Source organism: Rhinolophus sinicus, chromosome 1 (assembly GCF_057876585.1).
Source record: "Rhinolophus sinicus isolate RSI-liver-muscle chromosome 1, RSI-T2T, whole genome shotgun sequence".
NCBI classification, from domain to species: Eukaryota; Metazoa; Chordata; class Mammalia; order Chiroptera; family Rhinolophidae; genus Rhinolophus; species Rhinolophus sinicus.
This window is the reverse complement of record NC_142501.1, coordinates 91,446,352-91,468,762: the sequence shown is the minus strand read 5'-3', so window position 1 is coordinate 91,468,762 and position 22,411 is coordinate 91,446,352. Positions and strand designations below refer to the sequence as shown.

The window sequence follows — 22,411 nt, the reverse complement described above, 5'->3', positions numbered from 1 at the left end:
TTCAGGATTATATATTCTAGTTCTGTGAAAGATGTCATTGGTAATGTGATAGGGATTGCATTAAATCTACATATTGCCTTAGGTAGTATGGACATTTTAACTACATTAATTCTTCCTATCCATGAGCATGGTAGATGTTTCCCTTTATTTGTATTTTCTTTAATTTCTCTTTTCAATGTCATATAATTATCTAAATACAGGTCTTACACTTCCTTGGTTAAATTTATTCCTAAGTATTTTATTGTTTTTGGAGCAATTGTAATTGGGATTGTTTTCTCAATTTCTCCTTCTGATAGTTTGTTATTGGTGTATACAAATGCAACTGATTTCTGAATATTAATTTTGTATCCTGCTACTTTACTAAATTCATTTATCAGTTCTAATAGTTTTCTGATGGAGTCTTTGGGATTCTCTCTATATAGTATCATGTCATCTGCGTATGACAATTTTACTTCCTCCTTTCCAATCTGGATGCCTTTTATTTTTCTTGTCTGATTGCTGTGGCTAGAACGTCCAGTACTAATATTGAATAAAAGTGGTAAAACTGGGCATCCTTGGCTTGTTCCTGATCTTAAGGAAAACGCTTTTAGCTTTTCACCATTGAGTATGATGTTGACTGTGGGTTTCTCATATGTGGCCTTTATTATGTTGAGATCATAATCTGTTCCCTCTATTTCCCACTTGGCTGAGAGTTTTTATCACAAAAGGATGCTGATTTTATCAAATGCTTTTTCTGTATCTATTGAGATCACCATATGATTTTATTTTTCACTTTATACGGTTATCACATTAATTGATTTGCAGACACTTTTAATTTTTTTAATTGGAGAATACTGGGGGAACAGTGTGTTTCTCCAGGGCCCAAAAGCTCCAAATCATTGTCCTTCAATCTAGCTGTGGAGGGCGCAGATCAGCTCCAAGTCCAGTTGCTGTTTTCAATCTTAGTTGCAGGGGGTGCAGTCCACCATCCCATGTGGGAATTGAACTGGCAACCTTGTTGTTAAGAGCGTGCGCTCCAACCAACTGAGCCATTCGGCCGCCCCTCCAGCAGCTCAGCGGCAGCTCGTTGTCTTCAATCTAGTTGTGCAGGGCGCAGCCCATTGGCCCATGTGGGAATCAAACCCGCAACACTGTTGCTCAGAGCTTGCGCTCTACAACTGAGCCATCCGGCTGCCCCTGATTTGCGGATACTGAACCAACCTTTCATGCCAGGAATGAATCCCATTTCATCATGGTGTAGGATCTTTTTAATGTATTGCTGAATTCGGTTTGCTAATATTTTGTTGATTTTTGCATCTATGTTTATTAAGGATATCACCCTATAGTTTTCTTTTTTTGTAATGTCTTAGCCTCATTTTGGGATCACGGTAATGGTGGCCTCGTAAAATGAGTTTGGGAGCCTTCCCTCCTCCTGGATTTTTAGGAATAGCTTGAGGAGAACAGGTGTTAATTCTTTTTTGAATGTTTAGTAAAATTCAGCTGTGAAGCCATCTGGTCCAGGACTTTTGTTTCTTGGGTGCTTGTTGATTACTGATTGAATTTTGTTGGTAGTAATTGGTCTGTTCAGATTTTTTGCTTCTTCTTGATTCAGCTTTGAAAGATTGTATCCTTCTAGGAATTTATCCATTTCTTCAGATTGCCTAATTTGTTCGTATATAGTTGCTTGTAGTATTTTTTTTTTTTTTTTTTTTGTATTTCTGTGCTGTCTGTGGTCACTTCTCTTTCATTTCTGATTTTATTTGGGTTATCTCTTTTTTTCTTGATGAGTCTGGTTAAAGGTTTGTCAATTTTGTTTATCTTTTTAAAAAAAACCACCTCTTGTTTTCACTGATCTTTTGTGTTTTCTTTTTGTCTCTATTTCATTTATTTCTGCTCTGATCTTTATTATTTCCTTCCTTGTACTCACTTTGGGCTTATTTTGCTATTCTTTTTCCAGTTCCCTTAGGTATTAAGATAGACTTGATTTGAGATGTTTCTTGTTTCTTTAGGTAGGGCTGCATTGCTTTGAATTTCCATCTTAGGACTGCTTTCATTGTGTCCCACAGATTTTGGGTCACTGGGTTTCCATTTTCATTTGTCTCAAGGTATATTTCAATTTCTTCCTTGATCTCATTGTTGATCCATTCATTATTTAGTAGTATGTTATTTAGTCTCCATGTGTTAGTGTGTTTTTCAGTTTTTTTCTTGTAATTGATTTCTAATTTCATACCACTGTGGTCAGAGAAGATGCTTAATATGATCTCAATCTTCTTAAATTTACTTAGACTTGTTTTGTGGCCTAACATATGGCCTGGCTTGGAAAATGTTCCATGTGCACTTGAAAAGAATGTATACTCTGCTGCTTTGGGGTGAAATGCTCTAAAAGTATCAATTAAATCCATCTGGTCTAGTGTGTCATTTAAGGCTGCTGTTTCCGTGTTGATTTTCTGTCTGAAGGATCTGTCCACTGGTGTCAGTTGAGTGTTAAAGTCCCCTGCTATGACTGTGTTACTGTTGATCTCTGCATTCATGTCTGTCAATATTTGTTGTATATATTTATTAGGTCCTCCTATGTTGGGTGCATAGATATTTACTAGGGTTATATCCTCTTGTTGGATTGCTACCTTTATTATTATGTAATGTCCTTCTCTGTCTTTTATCATGGTCCCCGTTTTAAGGTCTATTAAAACGGTCCGATATAGTATTGCTACCTCAGCTTTTTTCTCATTTCTATTCCTTTACTTTCAGTTTGTGTGCGTCTTTCGGTCTGAGATGGGTCTCTTGTAGACAGCATATGCATGGGTCTTGTTTTCTTATCCACTCAGCTACCCTATGTCTGTTTCCTTTTTTGCTTTTTTGCTTTTTAAGGAGGGCACAGTGGGGCATACGGGGACAGAACTGAACTGGCAACCTTGGTGCCATCTGCACCACGCTCCAACCCATTGAGCTAACCAACAACCTCCTACCCTATGTCTTTTGATTGGAGCATTTAATCCATTTACATTTATAGTTATTATTGATAGGTACATAGTTATTGCTATTTTATTATTCATATTTTTTATCTTCATTTGTTTGTTTTCTCCTTTCTTCTGCTTAGAGAAGTCCTTTTAGTATTTCCTGTAATACTGGCTTGGTGGTAATGAACTCCTTTAGCTTTTTCTTATCTGGGAAGCTCCTGATCTCTCCTTCCATTTTAAATGATAGCCTTGCTGGGTAGAGTAGTCTTGGTTGTAGACGCCTGTTTTTCAAGACTTTGAATATTTCCTGCCACCCCTTCTGGCCTGCAAAGTTTCTGTTGAGAAATCAGCTGACAGTCTTATGGGAGTTCCCTTGTGAGTAATTAGTTGTCTTTCTCCTGTTTTTAAGATTCTCTCTTGTCCTCAACCTTTGCCATTTTAATGGTGATGTGTCTTGGTGTGGGCCTGTTTGGACTCTGAGCTTCCTAGGCTTGTATGTCTATTTCCTTCACCAGGTTAGGGAAGTTTTTGGTCATTATTTCTTCAAATAAGTTCTCGATCCCTTGCTCCCTCTCTTCTCCGTATGGTACTCCTATGATGTGAATGTTGTTACACTTGATGTTGTCACACAGATACCTTAAACTATCTTCATTGTTTTTATTCTTTTTTTCTTTTTGTATTTCGATTGGGTGTATTCTACCTCATCTCCTAAATCGCTGATTCGCTCCTCTACTTCATCTACTCTGCTGTTGATTCCTTCTAGTGCATTCTTCATTTCAGTTATTGTATTCTTTATTTCTGACTGGTTCTTTTTATGGTTTATATGTCCTTCTTTATGCTTGCTATCTCTTTGTCGAAATTCTCACTAAGTTCCTTAAGAATTCTTATTATAATCGATGCTATAAACTCTGTCTCTAGTAGGTTGGTTGCCTCCATTTCATTCAGTTTCATTTCTGGAGGCTTCTCCTGTTCTTTTATTTGTGACATTTTTTTTGCTTCCTCATTCTGGCTGCTGCTCTGTGTTTACTTCTATGTATTAGGTAGATCTCCTATGTCTCTCAGTCTTTGCTGGGTGGCCTTATTTAGTAGGTGTCCTGTGTCGTCCAATTGCGCAGTCTGCCTAATCATCTGTGCATGTCCTTCAGAGGTGTCCCTTGTGTCTTGCATGAGTTCTGTTGTAGTTGAGCCTTCATTGCTTTTGGCACCTCAGTGGGTGGGACTGACTCCCAGGTTGACTGTGAGGGTTAGCAGCCCATAGTATATGAGCTGCTGTGTGGGGGCTGACCCCTCAGAGGACGCTTTGCCCCTATGGGCTCTTGTGTCTTTGAGAACCCCTCCCCTTTGGGTGTGCCGCTTGTGGGTCTAATCAGGTAGTATGGTGTGGTCTGAAGGTGACCTCTGGGTGTGTTGTTTGTGGTGTCTCTCCTGTGCAGGGCAATTTTGGCCTTACCTATTACAAGCCCGGGGCTACATGGTAGGGGACACAAAGCTATATGTGGTTGGATGCTGCCTGTGCTGGACCTGGAGACATGTGTGGATGGCCTCACTGTGACCTGAGGCTGGCTGCCACCAATAGTGGGACTGAGGCAGCTTAGCAAACGACGCAGGGCCCCCTACGCCTATTGCTGTTCTTATGCCAGTGCCTGGCCTGTGACCACCCTGCACAGAGTCCCAAGAACACTGCAGCCAGCCATCTCCTCAGGCTTGCAAATTCCTGAGGGCTGCCCCTGAGAGGCTGTGGTCCAGTTTCTGGGTCACTGCCCACCACCAAAATGTCCCCAGACTGCTGTGGAATGTCCGCTGCTATAAAAGACCTCCTCTGCCTCTGGGGCGGGGATGGTCACCCAGGCGCCCAGAGTGCCCCTCGCCGTGCAGCTCTAGGTGGGTGGGGCAGGGTTCCGGGGAGCTAAGGGGTGTGGTCGGTGGTTTCTACAAAGTCAATGCAGTCTTGGATTCCACACCAGTGCTGGGCCCATGATCACCCACAAAAATACCCCGAGAGCACTACAGCCAGCCACCACCAGTGTCAGGGCCACCACCACCTGTCTACACTGCGGCACAGGCCTTGGGTTACAGCAAACATTTCCCAGGCCACCACAAGTCCTCTGCTGCTTTAAACAGGCTTCTATAGCCTGTGGGGTGGGACCAGCAGCCCAGCAGTCGAGAGTTTCACAAGCAGGCGACGCAGCACCAGCTGTGTGGAGGGCGGGCACCCAGGGCATCACTAAGACCATGTGCACGTGTGATTCCACCAGACCAATGCAGTCCCAGACTTGGCCCTTTGGGGGATGGCTTAACCCTGAAAAGGTGGCGACCTCCTGTAAGCCACACGTGCGTCAGGTTCCACACAGGGATGACAATGGCTCCTGTCCCTCCTGCTCCTGTGCTGATGCCACACAACTCAGTCCTTCCCTGCACATCCCCAGGCCTCCTAGAGCCACCACCCCTTCACGAGAGACCAGGTTGAGTGCCCGTGAGCAAGCGAGTCCGTGTGCTGGCTCTACAAGAGGGCGTCTGGGTTTCCAGCTGCCTTCCACCCCACTGGGAAGGGCAGACAGAGTCCTTGCTGATTTTCACTGCCAGACACCGTGGGAACTCCTTTCCCTGTTACAGGAACCCTGGGCTGGGGAGCCCAGCATGGGGCTGGGAAAACACTCCCTCTTGAGGGGTTACCACCAAAGTGTCCCTCCCAATGTTCAACCTCTATCTGTGGGTTCAGGGTCAGCCCATTTCACATCTGTCTCCGCCCCTCCTACCAGTCTCAATGTGGCCTCTCTTTTATATCCTTAGTATAGGGTTTCTGTTCAGCTAGTGGTCAGATGATTCTTGAGGTTGACTGCTCTATAATTTATGTGTGATTTAGGGGTGATCGTGGCATAGTGTACCTATCTGCCACCTTGAACCTCCTCAGTTTTGTTCTCTTGATGTTTACAACTCAACACCAAACTATAAAAACTTTCAGAATGTACTATTTTATACTTAGGAATGATAAATTTTTGGTGTTGTACTTCACGTTCTGCAACTGAAATTTTAACTGAAGAAGAACTATTTCCCCATTCTGTTGTCAAATATCATCTGAATACCTTATCTTGTGCATCAATGATTCTCAAGGTGAGGAGACATCAAAATCATCTGGACGGCTCTTTTTTTTAACTAAACACCCTTTTCCTATACACACATTCCTTCTACTGAGGTTCACTGTCATAGTTAATGATTATTACGTATAGGAGTCTATCACAACCCTCAAGTATAATATGGCAGAAAAAAGAATGACAAGCACTGAGCCAATGGTCCCTTGTTTCTTTTCCCTTCTTTCACAATTGAGCCCTAAAATGGCAATAGAGCAAATTCTCTATAGCAGATGAGCAAAAGACTAGTTTAAAAATTAGATGTACTAAATTCTAAAGATCCCAACATTGGATTTCATCAGAACTACCAGAAAGGCATATTTGAAATACAAGTTCCTGGGCACCATCTCCATAGATATTTACTTAGTTGACAAAAAGGAAGGCCTGGAAACCTGTACTGTAAACAAATATATCTGTTGATACTTGATGTATCCAAGCCAAAATTAGGAACAATGTCCTTACTTTTAACACTGGGGTCTATTTCAGTTCTTTTATTTTTTTGCCACATTTTTAAAGTCTTGAAGACTCACATTCAAGGAACTTCCTGAGGAATATTTTTTAAAGCCATTTCCTCTTTTTTAAAAAAGATTGGGTCTCTAGACCTAGAGATTTAAGTATCCTAATAAAACATTCAGATTCTGTGAGTGACAAATTAAATTTAGTCACTGGTTAAAAAGTAAAAGCATACTGTATGTCAACTATACTTTAATTTTAAAAAAGTAAAAGTCAAGTAGTTTGAGGCTATATCTGAGAAAGAATAAAATTACTATAATTTCTAATTATTTTGAAATCTTTGGTTTAAATTAATTCAAGGTTGAGTCTTTAATGCATATTGCATCATATCAAATAAATATGAAGATTTTTAACTGTGATGTTAGTTAAATCAACTAGTACAGACACAAAATTCTATAGTCATTAAAAATTATTTAGATATATACCAGAGGGCCTTAATACATGAAATGTTGGCTAGAAAATGGTCACATCTTATAATATTCCATTCATGTAAAATTTGTATGTGTGTATGCACAAAAATAAGTCATTAGGAAGAAACATCAAAATGTTAACAGTGGAATAGCAAAGTTATCACAGATGGGAGGATTTGGGGTAAAATTTGCTTTCTTATCTGTGTTTTTCTGTATTATTTTTATGATCAGAAAAAAAGCCTATTTTTATTACTGAAAAAGTAAGTCTGGGACTTTAAAATACAAATAACCTAACTAGATATCTACTTCAAGTAACTAAACCAGTAGATCTGAATGCCTGAACTAAGTATTAGTAATAGAATAGTAAAACAGAAATCTTAAATTAGATTTACCTCATCAGAAACAGAGATCATTTGTAATTCCCTCTTTACTTTTTAGCATCATTCAAGAAGACAGCAGAAATCCAAATAAGTGTATTACTTTCTTCATAACTTTCATTAACCTAACCCAAAAATAAAGTATAATACCAATTATACTAACAATGAGGTAGCTACTTTAAAATTCTCCTTTAAGAGTATAGGAGAATTTTTTTAAGGAGGCAAATAATTCAAACTTGCAAGTTTAAGAGAAGTTCTACAAATGTTTTAAACACAATACATTATTAAGATTGTATCTGCTGCAGCTTGAATATGACTTGTTCCCATCTTTGGAGTCATACGTCACTGAATATGACACGGCTATGGTCAAAACATTCAACCATAGCCTGGAAGAGTACAGAAAAATAATAAATGAATGTTTCATCTATCTAATAAGACAGCACTTACTTCTTGAACTGCAAAGCCCATAATTATAATGCCTGGTTATCTCATTTATTTTCTAGAAGCAACTAATCATACCAAGTTGTCTTTCTCCCACCTTAAATTTGATGAATTAAAGAACCAAAATAAAATACATAAGCATCCTGAAGTTAAACTATCATGAATGTCCACAGAAAGAACTGCTCCTCATTGTTAATAAATATTTACATCATCAATATTAACTTTTTAAAACTAATTTCCATTCTACGCTATCAATATACTGATTTGTCTTATTATAGTTTTATTTTTTTAAGATTTACTTTTTGACATTTGTTATGGTAATTCTTAACATTATACCTCACGTGTAAGTTACATAGCCTAAATAATTTTGATAATGGATCTTGGAGTGTGTGGCAAAATTATATTCTCACAAGAATTCAAGAAAAGATAATAGATCGTAAAAGAAAAGACAGAAAGAGAAAGAGAAGCCAGGGAAAAGAAACAAGCAAGAATGTTGAGCAAGAAAACATGGCAACCAGAAAAAAAATTAAGGCACAGGACCAAGTCTGGAAAAGGCTGAGAAACGGGAGGACAGAAAATACTAAAACCCACAGTAAACAGGAATATGAAGGAAGAAGGGAAAAACCTAAGAAAGAAAAGAAAAAGAATGGCTCATTTCACTTACACACATGAATTCCGACAATACAGGTAAACATACATATAAAACTAACCTGGTTTTCCTCCTGCACAACTCTATACTGTTCCTTCCAAACAGTGATTTTGGAAGCTTCATCTTTTCTGAGGGCTCGTTCTTTCTTCAGCTCTGGGCTCCAGAAGGTCTTGATGCTATTCATTGAAGAACTCAATTTGCTCTCCTTGACTTCCACATCCTTCCGCAAGAGATCATTTTCCCTTAACACTTCCTTCAGCTGTGTCTGCAGATCCATGATTGTGTTATCTCTGGCCTGACGCAAAGAGTGGGGAACGGTGGATGCCATGCTCACGGGAGGGAGGTGATGCTCTCCAAATGCTATGGTGTCACTAGCGACCCCACTGCTGGCTATGTTGGGACTACTGCCCATAGCAGTCATCCGAACACCGTAAGGCAGACGTCCCCCAGAACGGCCAAGGGTCATGGTACTTTTAGGAGTTTCTGAACCCACATTTTCATGGTCACTTAGGTACATAGGGCCAGACGTGGCATAGGCAGCATTTAAGGACTGGATATTCTCCATTGAAAGGGTTTTCCCACTGCCACCTCCAACACTGCTTCCAGAACTTCCTCCTGTACTATTGGTCCGACGATGACCCAGGCGAGGAGAACGTGGAAGCCTCGGAGAACGCCCAGGGCTCTGGCTGCTCGGTTCCACCTTCCCAACTGAGCGAGCGCTTCCATACATGGTTGCAAGATGAACTGAGGTGCCGGGAAAGGTATAAAGCAGAAAGCAAAATATTGAACTCCGTGAGGTTTCTCTATGGCTGTGAGTCTGCTTAAGGCTTATCAGAAATGACAGGTCCTCAGCTGTCCACTCTTGAAGAAATATCTTACACCATATCTGTAATGAAAAGATCACACATTATATTTTCCAATAACAAACATTTCCTTTCTCAGAAACTTTTCATTATGTCCACTTAAAGATCTCCCTGCCCCTGGAACTAACAATGACAACTGGACCTGGAGCTGAGCTGCGCCCTCCACAACTAAGATTGAAAGGACAACAACTTGACTTGGAAAAGTCCCGGAAGTATACACTGTTCCCCAATAAAGTCCTGTTCCCCTTCCCCAATAAAATCTTTTAAAAAATAATAATAAAATAAAGAAGATCTCCCTTCTATCATCTATTTACTCATGCATTCAAAATTTGTTTACAATTTATTTCACAGCAAACGTCATTTAAAAAATATTTCACATGTCTCTAAACTGAATACTGAACCATACCATGCAAATGGAAGAGAAAAAGAAATAAGAGGTATAGCAATTGGAAAGGGAAAGACAAAACTCAATGTCTGAACATATGATTTGCTAACTGGAAAACCCAAGATCATCAACGGACAAGTTATTAGAACTAATAATAGAACTCAGCAAATTGGTAAGACAAAAGATCAATATATAAAGAGCAATACTTTCCTGTACATCAGTAATAACAATTATAAAATGCAGTCTTTTAAAAAATCCACCCACAAAAGCAACACTACCATAAAAACACTTTGACAGAAATCTAACAAAAATATGCAAGCACTTTTGGAAAAAACTACAAGACTTTATTGAAAGGACACCTGAACAAAACGAAAGATCCATGTTCAAGGACGAGAAGACACAGTGAAGGTGTCAGTTCTTCCCCAACTACTTCAAATCCCAGTGAAAATCTCTACAGGATTCTTCACATAATAAGTTGACTCTAAAATTCAAATATAAAAGTAAAGATACAAGAACCAAAAACAACCTGAAACAGAAGAACAAAGAAGAAAGATGTCCCCTAAATAGCAAGATAAATTACAGGCACACGAAAGATCCTTTATTTGCAATGCAAAAATCCAAAAAGGTCTGAGAGTAAGTTTTTTCTTTTTAACTCATTTAGCAGCAAAACCTGATCTGATCTACGGTCACTTATTGTTTATATGTATCTCACTTAGTATGACTATTCGTATATTTCATTGAGAAAACAAATGTGTAGGATTACAGGACATTGCATAATCCCTGCCCACGGGGAATTACTGGGAAAAAATCTGGACTCCAAAACTACCTCTGACCCCCGGGACTTCTCATGAGGACTTGTAGCCTTTTAAAGCTACAGTAATGAACAAATGTATATTACTGGCCCAGCAATAGAATCTAAATTACATATGTGAATTTAGTATATGCCAAAAGTAACATTTCAAAACAGTGAGGAAAGGACAAATCATTCAATAATGGGATTTGAACAACTAATTTGAACTCTTGGAAAAAAATAAATTACATCCCTACTTCACACAGTACACAGAAATAAATTCTATGTACATTAAAGATATAAATTTTAAAATTATTAATAGTACTAGAAGAAAAGTTCTAGTACTACAGGATAATATCCTGTGAACCTGAGTTAAGGTAGGGCTTCTTAAATAAGAAACAAAAACCATAAAACAAATATATTTAATTATGTCAAAATGACACATTATACAAAAAAAAAAAACTATACGCAAAATTAAGAAAAACCAAAAATTAGGTGAAAAATATATCCAATGTATGTATAAAGATCTGTATACAAAGTACATAAAGAATTCCTACATGAGAACATCAAATTTCAAACAGCAATGATTAGAAGGGAAGGGAACTTGTAAGAGGAAGTTGAGCTTCAATTATAAAGCTTTATACTCAAACTACAATAAAGCTTTGATTGTTTTAAAAGGAAAATATGTTGATACTCTACAAGTATAATTAAAACAAATTTTAAAAACACATATCATAGTTATCCTACTTTCCACACTTCTCTCAAAGGTAAATCAATAGAGCTAAACTAGATCTCTGTGACTTCCTAATATTCTACCAAAGTTGGCTTAGATCATGTAACAGGCTTTAGCATATTAAATAATACTTTCCAAAAATCCACTGTTATGTAGAACTGATTCTTTTAAGTATTTATTTATTGAAAATACTATCCAAGTAAATCACATTATCTATATGTTCCTGTAAGATTTTAAAGGGTTTATCTATACATGCCAGTCAAACTCAACACATGTTAAAGATCTTTAGAAATATGACTATACTGGCAATCTCACCTTGATATTAGTGATCCAATAGACAGCCTTAGGTTAACAACAAGTAGGACAAGAAATAAGAGGCCAAACTTTTAAGTTTCCATCTTAGACACAGCAACAGCACACCAAGTTCAGAAATTACAATATTCTGCTAATAATTAGGAAATTTCTTTCCAAGACTAACCTAGTTCATGAAGTAAAAATTCCTTTTCATGATAAATATGGACTGTAAATCTGGACTAGGTTACAAGGAATAATCTACCTGTTACTGTTTGAGTGAATTCTATTTCAAGTTCAAAGAGGGATGCAAAGTTTTTTCTTTTCTTAAATAATATGAATATTGCTTAATAGAGTCATTCATTATCCAGAATCCTTTGAATGATAACAAAAGCTAACATTTATTTAGTGAGTGTGCTAAGAATTTTCTATGATTTAGTATTTATTAAGCCCCCTATAATACAGGTGCTGTCATTAACACCATTTTACAGATGAAGAGAGCGAGGCCTACAGTGTTACGTGACTTACCTAAAGTCACATAGCTCTGAAGTGTAGCGTCAAGACCTAAATCAGGAGACCTCATTCCAGAGCTCTGGGGGCTCTTAACTACTATACTAAACCATCTTCATCTGCTGCCGTTGACACCTCAATTGTCCACAGGATATTAAAGGCTGCCACAGTTTTAAGACAGTGTGTCCTGACCATCTAGACCTCTAAACCTAAACTTTAGGGACATCTTAGATTTTTCCAGATGTTAAGCTCGAATAATCACATTTATCCTTCTATTAAGGAGAAAGTCTTTTTAAAAAGATGGTGGGCAAAAGAACAAAATAAGTAAAACGAACAAAATACAGAGTAATAATTCAGTCTCAGCGATCATGCCATCAGAACTTTAAGTTGCCACATTCGACTTAAAAATTCCCACCCGTGCTTTGTGAAGAACTGTTTTCATGTAGTCAAGGAACTAAATCACACTGAATAGGCTAAGATCCAGTAACGAAAGTTCACACCAAGTTTGCAGCATTAGTAGGTACACTCGAATGTTCAAATCACTTTCAGATCCAAAATGGCATTTGCATGTAAAGTCTTTGTGACTCTAAGAACTATTTTCATTTATACAACAAAAGACGGAAATTCACTAGCTCTGTCTAAAGCCCACATATTGGCTTTTTAATCTCATGAGGTTCAGGAAAGATAGTGTTTAAAAAAATAAATTTATTTTTAAAATGTGCCAGACACATAATCCACAAAATAATAATTCTTGCATTTTAAACAGCTGACAAAAAAGAATTTTGACCAAAAAAGAAAAAAAAGTTACACAGGATAATTCCGTTGATATAAAACTCTAGAACTGATCTATTATGACAGAAAGCAAATCAGTGTGAGTCCAGGAGGGCGTGGGGATAAGGAAGAGATGTGGATCACAAAGGGGAGGAGGAAACTTTGGGGGTGATGAAAATGTTTATTATCTTACCTGGCGTGATGGTTTCAGGGGCATATACACATCAAAACTCATCAAACTATATACTTTAAATATGCTCTTTTCATTGTATATAAGTTAAACCACAAATTTTGAAAAAGTAATTTCACATTCCAAACTCCCTTGCCCTTGGTTAATCCAAAAGAAACACCTTCACTGACTGTACACCTAGAATCCTGATGGCTGCGCGAGAAAATCATGCAAACTGTTCAGTCTGAGCCCATAATGTCGCCCCCAGAGTCCTACAAGACCCCCAGTTAGCTTCCTATCCAGTATTTTGTTAGCTCCCTATCGAGTATCTGTTGTGGTGGTTATTTCAAACCTTCTCCCTCTGCCAATCAAACAGGACACACGAGTCTCGGGGTCAGAGACAAAGAACTGCATTACTCACAGCACAGCAAGCAGTATGAGCATCATGTTTGCATCGGCTCCCTATTGCTCCCACGTCCCACAAGGTGACAGAGAGGGACCCAGACAGATGCCACATATGGAGATGGGTTTGCAACAGAGCTGAGGAACATTTACTGTAGGGGATCCACCCCCTTTTATAGTAAGCATTAAGTAAGCCTGATCTCTCCCAGTGGGAGACACTACCTCATCCTTCAAAGTGGCTTGCTGCAAACCCAATAATGAGAAATGGCCCAGGTTAAAGGCAGTCAGGGCCTTGCATTCTTAGCATACCCAGCAGGGAATGCAGAGAAGGAGAGACCCACAGAGGATGCACTCTCCTGACAAGTATCTGTGGTAGTCTGAAGGTATCTCCATAAATTATTTGATACTCCCTTGAAGAGAGGAAGCAATATTTCTCTCTTTGAATCTGGACTTAGTGATTAGCTTCTAAGGATGAATCATTTCCAAGACTAACTCACAAAAGACAGTGGGGCGTCTGTCTTGGTCACTCTGTTGGATCACGTGCATGGGGGAAGAAGCCAGCTGCCATGTTGTAAGGATATTCAAGCCACCCTAGTGAGCCAAACAGGAACTGACGTCTCCTGCCAACAGCCCTGTGAGGTAGCTTGGAAAAGGATCCTCCAACCCCAGTCAAGCCTTCAGATGACTGCAGCAGACTCACGTGACATACTGACTGCAACCTCATGAAATACCTTGAGGCAGAACCACTCAGCTATGCTCTCCATAAAAACTGGGAGATAATGTTTGTTTTTTTAATCCAAAAAGTTTTGAGGTAACTTTTTATACAACAAAAGATAACTAGTATGGTATTCTTTCCTGAAATTTTTGTTTCAGGGGTGCACATTTATACACATGTGTACACTGGATCACAATTTAGAATGTGGCTTTTGTAGGTTCTAAACAATTATTAACAGCACTGCCAGAATGCTCTTCTAATACAATGATTCTCCAAGTGGGTCGCTAAGACTCTTTCATGAGGTCCATGAGAACAAAACTATTTTCATAATAGTATGGTATTTGCTTTTTTCACTGTGCATTCTCACAAATGTACAGTAGCATTTTCCAGAGGCTACATGACATGTGGTATTATCCCACTGACAGCTAATGACATGTGTGCTTATAAACTCTTACATGTTAAAATTTTTCTGTTTTAATTTCTAATATGGTAAATAGTAATTGATGTAGACAACATAAGCAAAAGCTATTTAATATCCTCACTGAGTTTTAAGAGTATAAAGGGATGCTGGAACAAAAAATTTTAAGTACCACTGCTCTAAAGTTTAAATATGACATAATCACATACACCTACATATAACCTTTGATGGCTTCCCAAAATAAGAATCTAAATTCCATGGCTGTGCATGTAAGATTTTTCATAATTTGGGCCTTGCCTACCTCTCTACAGGCAGGTTGCTTCTTAACCAGTCTCCTTTTTCGTGTGACAACCACGATCAAGTACCTGGAATTTCCCGAAATACCATGCTCTCTCTTGCTTCCATGACCTTCCTCTTCCACGTCAACTGGCTAACTACTACTACTCATCCTTGCAAACTAAGTTTAATAGTAACAATCCTACACAAACCCTGAAATCCTTCAGTCTAATTTAGTGCCCGTCTTGTGGCATCAGGAGCTTTTAAAATAATGTATTTACTATGTTTTGGTTAATTACTTCCTTACAGTCAAAGGAATGTCTTATCTCCAAAACCTAGCACAATGCCCAATACAACTCAAGTATGCAATGTTTGCTGAATCCACACGTTACCTAATCCAAGTAAAAACTGTTAAGATAGTTCTCACACGTTCAGAAGGTGGGCGTGATCTTGAAATTCATTTATGGAAACTACAACTGAATGCAATGTAAGAAAAATATAGTGTAAGAAAGCCTTTTTGTCATTTCCTTCATGTTAATAAACTTTATCTTTTAACTGCAACCAAATTCCATAAATTGACAACCTCCTTCCTTACATGCATTGCTATGTATTTTTGACCTCTATCTAACATTATGCCCTGAAAAATCATAAAGAAACTTACTGAATGACAAGCTTTCAATTTTTTAAAAAACAAACTGTTCTTCCATGAATAAAAATAGGAGATTCTGTAGCTAAACCTTAATTCCAAGTAGGCAGCATAAGCTCGAGAACGGACTAATGCCTCTCATCGTCTAAGGAAAAAAATTAAAAATTCATACACACAGAGCAATCACATGCAGAAAATATGCCTATGGGTACAAATCTGCTCTCAGTACTGAAAAATCTCTATTAAGCAATCTGTCAAGTTATTATTATAGCTAGAGACCTATCAAGTACTTAAAATGAGATTTCTTATCCTATATTTTGAGTTTTTAAAAATACTAAAAAAATCAGCACTTAAATTTCTGCAAGTTTGCCCAGGCTTCCATTTACAAAAACTTCCTAAAATCAAATTCTGACAAGGACATTATCAGAAATCTGGTTATCTTAAATTTGGTATTTTTAAACAACACAGTTCTACTATCAATTCATATTTCCATATTCTAATTAAAAAATACAATTTTTAGAGCTTTTCTATTTTCACTAAAGAAGTACTCCTACCTCAAAATAGTCTGAAAGTCTCAAAATATCAAGAGAAGGCACAGGTATTTCTCAAAAAAATAAAAACCCTAAAATTAATTCCACTTTGGTGATATATACTTATAAGCAAAGATTTTTCTTTTCAGATATAAAAAATAATCAACATTTAAAAGGATTAGGTTTATTTTTTAAACAATAAAATCATTTAACTTGCCCAAATGAAGTGGAATGGCAAAAAGTTAAAAATACAATTCCAAATCATGAAATGACAACAGTTCTCAGAATACATGGACACAGCAGTTTTTATATTATCTTCCTTAACAATGTTGCCCTTTTATTAGAGCATACTAGTAACACTATGCTCAAGTATGAAACCAAAAATGTGACCTGGAATCTTTTCTACAGAGTAAGTGTAAAAATGTGCAGTAACAAAAATGCAATACATAGACCTTAACACATTTCATCCTAACGAGTGACCTGTGAAATAATTCTTATTGTGCTCCAGTGACCAGAAGGAAAAGCTTGGGCTGGTTCAGCTCAACTATTTAAATGTATAGCCTTCAACTAATAAGTGAACCTTTTAGAGCCTCAGTATTCTCATCTATGAAATAGACATAATATCTTCCTCAAAGGATGGCTAAAAAGATCAAATCAGTGAGGAAGTATAAAATATCTGGTTCTTGGTAGGTTTTCAATAAATGTCAGTCATTACATTTCTAGGAATTTACCTTACACGTATTTTCACACAAGTGGGAAAACCAAATAAGAATAAACCGCAAAATTCTTTGAAATAGCAAGACTCTGGTAATGGCCTATACAATTATGGGAATACTATGCTGCTATTACAAAGAATAAGAAAGTCTGTATGTATTGATAAGAAAGAGATACAAGTTAAAGAAGATATTTTTAAATTTATAAAAAAGAGAAATACAAGAATTTATGAGGAAAGGTGGGTTTTTACATTTTTCTCTTCCGTACTAATTGAGGTTTTAACATAAATTACTTTCACAATTTAAAACTGATAGACCCACACATATATGGATCACTCATTTCTGACAGAAGTGCAAAGGCAATACAATGGAGACAGTACGTCAATTCTGCTCCCCACAACAGGAGATCTGAACAGCACGTTCTCAGGGCCACCAGTCATCCCTTGCATTGCATAATTACTTCACACAGGCCCGGTAGCAGCTTCGCCTGTTTCTCACAGACCTCTGTTCTTGAGGACAATCATAGAAGAGGGAAAGTTACTGGAACAAACTACATCTGCAGTTAGCCTGAAAGGCACAAATGGTAAAATGGTACTCGTCTTCTCCCTCCTCTACTATTCTAAATTGCACTCAGCCTCAGTTTTCACCTCAGCACATCTCAGTGGTTTATCCAACGGCAACCCAAACTTCCATTCCTAAGGGTTCTAAGCCCTTGGAGTTCATATCCATCTCAGACCAGAGTTGCTGCACATGTGTATTCACAGTTAAGATGGGACTAGACAGTACCAACCGGGTCACCCAGGTTCTGCTACGTGTTATTCCCTGCCCTCATTTTGTTCAAAATAGTGAAAACTTACAACCTAAATGACCAACGATGAAGCACTGGCTATGTAAGACACAGCTGTAAAATGGGTTAACATCTGTAATGGGTTGAATAGTGTCCCCAAAAATTCATGTCCACAGACTTGAGACCTTATTTGGAAATTGGGTCTTTGTACATGTAACCAAGATAAGGTGCGTTCATACTGGTTAATGGTAGGCTCTAAAGCCAATGACTAGTGTCTTTCTAGGAGAAAAGAGAGATTCAATTACAGAGATACACACATAAGAAAGCCCATCTAAGTTGGAGGCAGAAACTGGAGTGATGCAGCTATAAGCCATGGAGTGCCCGGGGCCACCCGAAGCCAGGAAGAGGCAACGAGGGGGTCTCTCTCGAGCCTTCAGAGGGAACAAGGCCCTGCCTACACGAATTTTAGACTTCCAGACTCCAGAACTGCAAGTGAATAAATTTCTGTTGTTTCACTTCACCATTCGTGCTAATTCATTACAGCTGACCTAGAAAACTAATATAGCATCTCATTATAAACGATGATGCGGTTCTATACTTAGTTATATAGATGTTTAGGTCTATTGTCAAACCAAAGAGAAAAAAGACAAAATTATAAACACAGATCCCACCTGAGTTTTTGTTTGTTTTTTAAGTTACAGCAGGATATATTGTAACTCTGGGTAGTAAGGTTTCTGGTGGTGATCTCACTTTCTCTTCAAAAAAAATATGAGCACATACTATTTTTATAATGAGGAGAAAATAAACTACTTTAGGGATAGGTGGTACAAAAATATCCAACAGAAAGGGTATATTGCCCTAAGATAAAGCTCTAGACACTAAAACCCCCACTAGCCACTTCTAGAATAAAGCCAGAATGGTTTTCTTACAGCCACATTCAATGAATTCTCTTTATTTCTACTGCATTTGACACTACTGAATACTTGTATCTTGAAACTCTTACCAGGTTTCAAGATACAAGTTACTAACACTCCGCTTCTGGTTTCCCTACTACCTCTCCAAGATAATTCCTTTTTAGCACATTTTATTGGCTCCTCTTCCTCTGCCTACCTTTAAAACACTGGTACGTTACCTCAGAGCTCTAGCTTCAAACATGTCCTTGTCTTCTGCTATTTTACTTTCCCTGGGCATTCTCAACCACCACAGCCATTGTTTCAACTGGTTTCAACTACTACCTATTTTAGGTAAGTACATGGTTTATGTTTTCCCAATCAGTATTCTCAACTCTGGCTTCTCCCTTGGGCTGCAGAGTTATAGGATCATCTACTCACTGTACGTATCTGCCAAGATTTCCCACGGGCAGCTCAGCAGTTCTAACTAAACGCATTATTCCCCCTAAAATATGCCCTTCTCCTCCTATGTTTCCTAGTTTGATAGAATTCATTCTGACTCCTCCGTTTTCACGCCTCTATTCAACTCCCATTAACTAATCACTCACGGTGGACCATCAAACCTCATCTTTTTCATATATTCCCTTTCCCTCCCTACAGCTACAACTGCATCCCAGTGGCCACTACTACAACATAATCTCCTAAATAGCCTCCGTGCCGAACCATCTTCCCTCTTCCCAATCTACTGATGAGTCTTAATTTTATTTTCCCAACACTATCATCATCAATATTAGCAGTTATTTTGATAGACATTCTCAAATTGAGGGTGGGGGACAGATTAGACACTCCAGAGGCCATTTTTCATTTGATAAAAGCCCCATATCGTAATACCCTCTGTTTCTATCTCCATGCCCTGCTGAGAATCAATATACTTTGTATGCCTTTTCATTTGTGTTTCAGCATTTTTAACTGATATAATTCACATACAATAAAATTCACCACTTTAAACTGTACACTTTAGTAATTTTTAGTATATTTACAATGTTGTGCAACCATACCACTAATTGCAGAATATTTTCATCGCTGCAAAAAGAAACCTTACGAACCCAAAGGTGTCACTTCCAATTTCCCATTCCCCAGGCTCTAGCAACCAATATACTTTCTATCTTCATAGATTTGCCTACTCTCGACATTTCCTGTAAATGGGACCATGAGATATGAGGCCTTTCACGTCCGGTTTCTTTCATTTAGCATGACGTTTTCAAGGCTCAGTCATGCTGTAGCATGTGTCGGTAGTTCCCTCCGTGTGATGGCCGAACAGTATTTTGCTGTATGGATACTATACATTGCAGTCAGCCCCTCATTACTTGATGGACAACTGGGCTGGAGCTATTATGAATACAACTACTATGAGCATTCACGTACCAGTTTTTGTGTGGACCTACCATTTGCAATTCTTTTGGGTATATATCTAAGAATGCAATTGTTTATGCAATGTAAAAACTCTTTAACTTTTTAAGGAAACGTCAAACTATTTTCTAAAACATCTGCACCATTTTACATTCTCAGCAGCAGTGTATGAGGGTTCCAGTTTCTCACCATTCTCCCCAACACTTGTTATGTGTACTTTTATTATAGTCATCCTAGTGGGTGTGAAGTGTAATTTTATTGTGGTCTTGAATTTATGACTTTTCATTTAAACAATAAACTTCAAACAATTATAACCATTTTTGCAGCCAAATATATTTGATGTCAATTTTGGTACTACATGTAATTAACATATTCAACTTATGACATTAAGTATTACTATTAAATGAGTAATGCATTCATATAGAAATAAAAATTCAAACAATGAAGTCTCCCCCCATCCTTCCATTAGAGATAACTTTTGACCATGCTGCTTTTAATTATAGTAGTTACCTCCACAACTCTAAATTATTTAACTTTTTCTCCACAGCATTTATTAACATATAATATACAACTCATTTCATTTCTCTGTTTATTGTCAGTCTCCTTCACTAAAATGAAACCTCCAGGAGAAAGTAAATGTTCCATTTTCTGTTCACTGCTGTACCTCAGTACCTAGAATGGGGCCTGGCATATAGAAGGTAGGCAATAAATATTACATAAATGAATAAATATCTATTTCTTGATTTATCTAAATCTTTAAATACATTGTCTTGAGTCTCTCCCCATGAAAGGTAAGAAATTTTGTTCATAACCCATTTTTTTTCCCAATTCTTGTGGAGTTAGTTTATTTTTACATCTTCTAATGATTAACTTTCTAATGATTTAACTGAATTGATTCAAAACAGTTACCTTTCATGGTCATTTTGACTTTGGGGAAGAGCCAGAAGTTGCATGGTGCCAAATCCCATGAATCAGATGGATGAGGACACATCGTAATGTTTTTATTTGACAGAAATTGCCATGTATCAGAAGTGATGTGGGACACGGAGACTTTCCATTGTGATGGACAATACAGTGAATGATGCTGCCGAGTGCCATCCAACAGAAAGGCAGGGATCTTCAATATGGGAAGTGGCGCGTCAAACCTTAGTAACAGTGTGTGTCACAAGTTTCAACTTGTTTGGTGCAGATGGGTGTGAGCTACGGTTGAGACAAGATGTGTTTTAAAGTGTGCCGTAAATCATCCTCCATCATGACAACGCTCCATGTCACACATTGCTTCTGGAACAGCAATTTGTATCAAATAAAAACTTTACAGTGTGTCCTTAGCCACCTTATTCACTGGATCTGGCACCGTGCAACTTCTGGCTCTTCCCCAAAGTCAAAATGATTCAGGACATCAAGGCAGCCATGACAGTGAAACTAAAGACACTCATGAAAGAGGACTTCCAGAACTGCTTCAGAAAGTGGCAAGAACAATGGGATGAGTGTGTTTGAAGCGAGGAGGAGTATTTTGAGGGTGATTAACAGCAATGTGCCTTTTACTGTAATAAACTTTTTTTTTTATTTAAACATTCACCCTATTGTTTGATCACACCTCATACACACACACACACACACACCTTTTATTCATTAGTGATCATCTATAGCCCTTACTATTGTACGTTGCACATAACATGCATTCAATAATAAAACGTTTATACATAGATAGATACTTGGTGGAAGGAAAGGGAGGGGAGAAAAAAGAGGAAATGTCAGGCCATCAAGGATGTCAAAGCCAATCTACTTTAGACATTAAGTATCATTATATAATATCCATTCTCCAGCATCAACCTGAGCTCAAGTTAAAGTACCGTGTTTCCCCAAATAAGACTGAGCTGGACCATCAGCTCTAATGCGTCTTTTGGGGCAAAAATTAATATAACACCCAGTCTTATTTTACTATAATATAAGACCCGGTCTTATTTTACTATACTATAAGACCATCTTATTATATTAATTTTTGCTCCAAAAGATGCATTAGAGCTGATGTTCCGGCTAGGTCTTATTTTGCGGGAAACACAGTAGGAAATAAATCTACACATCCTATAAGCTCTATCAGTCCAGCAAATGTCAACTAAAGGTTAAGTTACAAGAAAATGGTATCATGTTTGTGTAATTTTATAGCTTTTACAAGAAATATTTATTGCTTTTACTAAGTGTCCATCAGTAGATGAATGGATAAAGAAGAGGTGTCTCCTCGGCCCTGGAAGGGAATGGGTTCTTGCATTTGAAGTGTCATGGATGGACCTGGCAAGGTATTGTGCTAAGTGGAGTGTCAAACAGAGAAAGACAGATGCAATGTGATTTCGCTTATATGTAGAATCTAAAGAACAAAATAAACAAAAAAATAAAACAGAAACAAACTCACAGGTACAAAAAACACTTCGATGGTTGTCAGATGGAAGGGGACTGGGGGTAAGTGACAAAGGGGAAGGGATTAAGAAGTACAAATTGATTGTTACATAGTAGTCATGGGATGTAGGGTATAGCATAAGGAACATGTCAGTTATATTGTAATAATTATGTACGGTGCAGATGGGCACTAGATTTATTGGGGTGATAGGTGGGAGGGCAGTTGAGGGGCTGGGTGAAAAAGGAAAAAGGAAAAGGGATTAA

The 22,411-nt window shown here is 37.9% G+C and overlaps 1 protein-coding gene across 14 annotated transcripts in view; it reads right to left on the bottom strand.

Annotated features, from left to right (window-relative positions):
• Positions 1-22,411, bottom strand: part of ERC1 (ELKS/RAB6-interacting/CAST family member 1) — a 491,277-nt gene that overhangs the window by 434,863 nt on the left and 34,003 nt on the right. For all 14 annotated transcript variants that reach the window (XM_074325171.2, XM_074325172.2, XM_074325174.2 and 11 more), the window contains exon 2: positions 8,516-9,340. In XM_074325171.2, coding sequence (XP_074181272.1) covers positions 8,516-9,184 — 669 coding nt within the window. In that variant the 5' untranslated portion in view covers positions 9,185-9,340. The remainder of the gene's footprint in view (positions 1-8,515; positions 9,341-22,411) is intronic.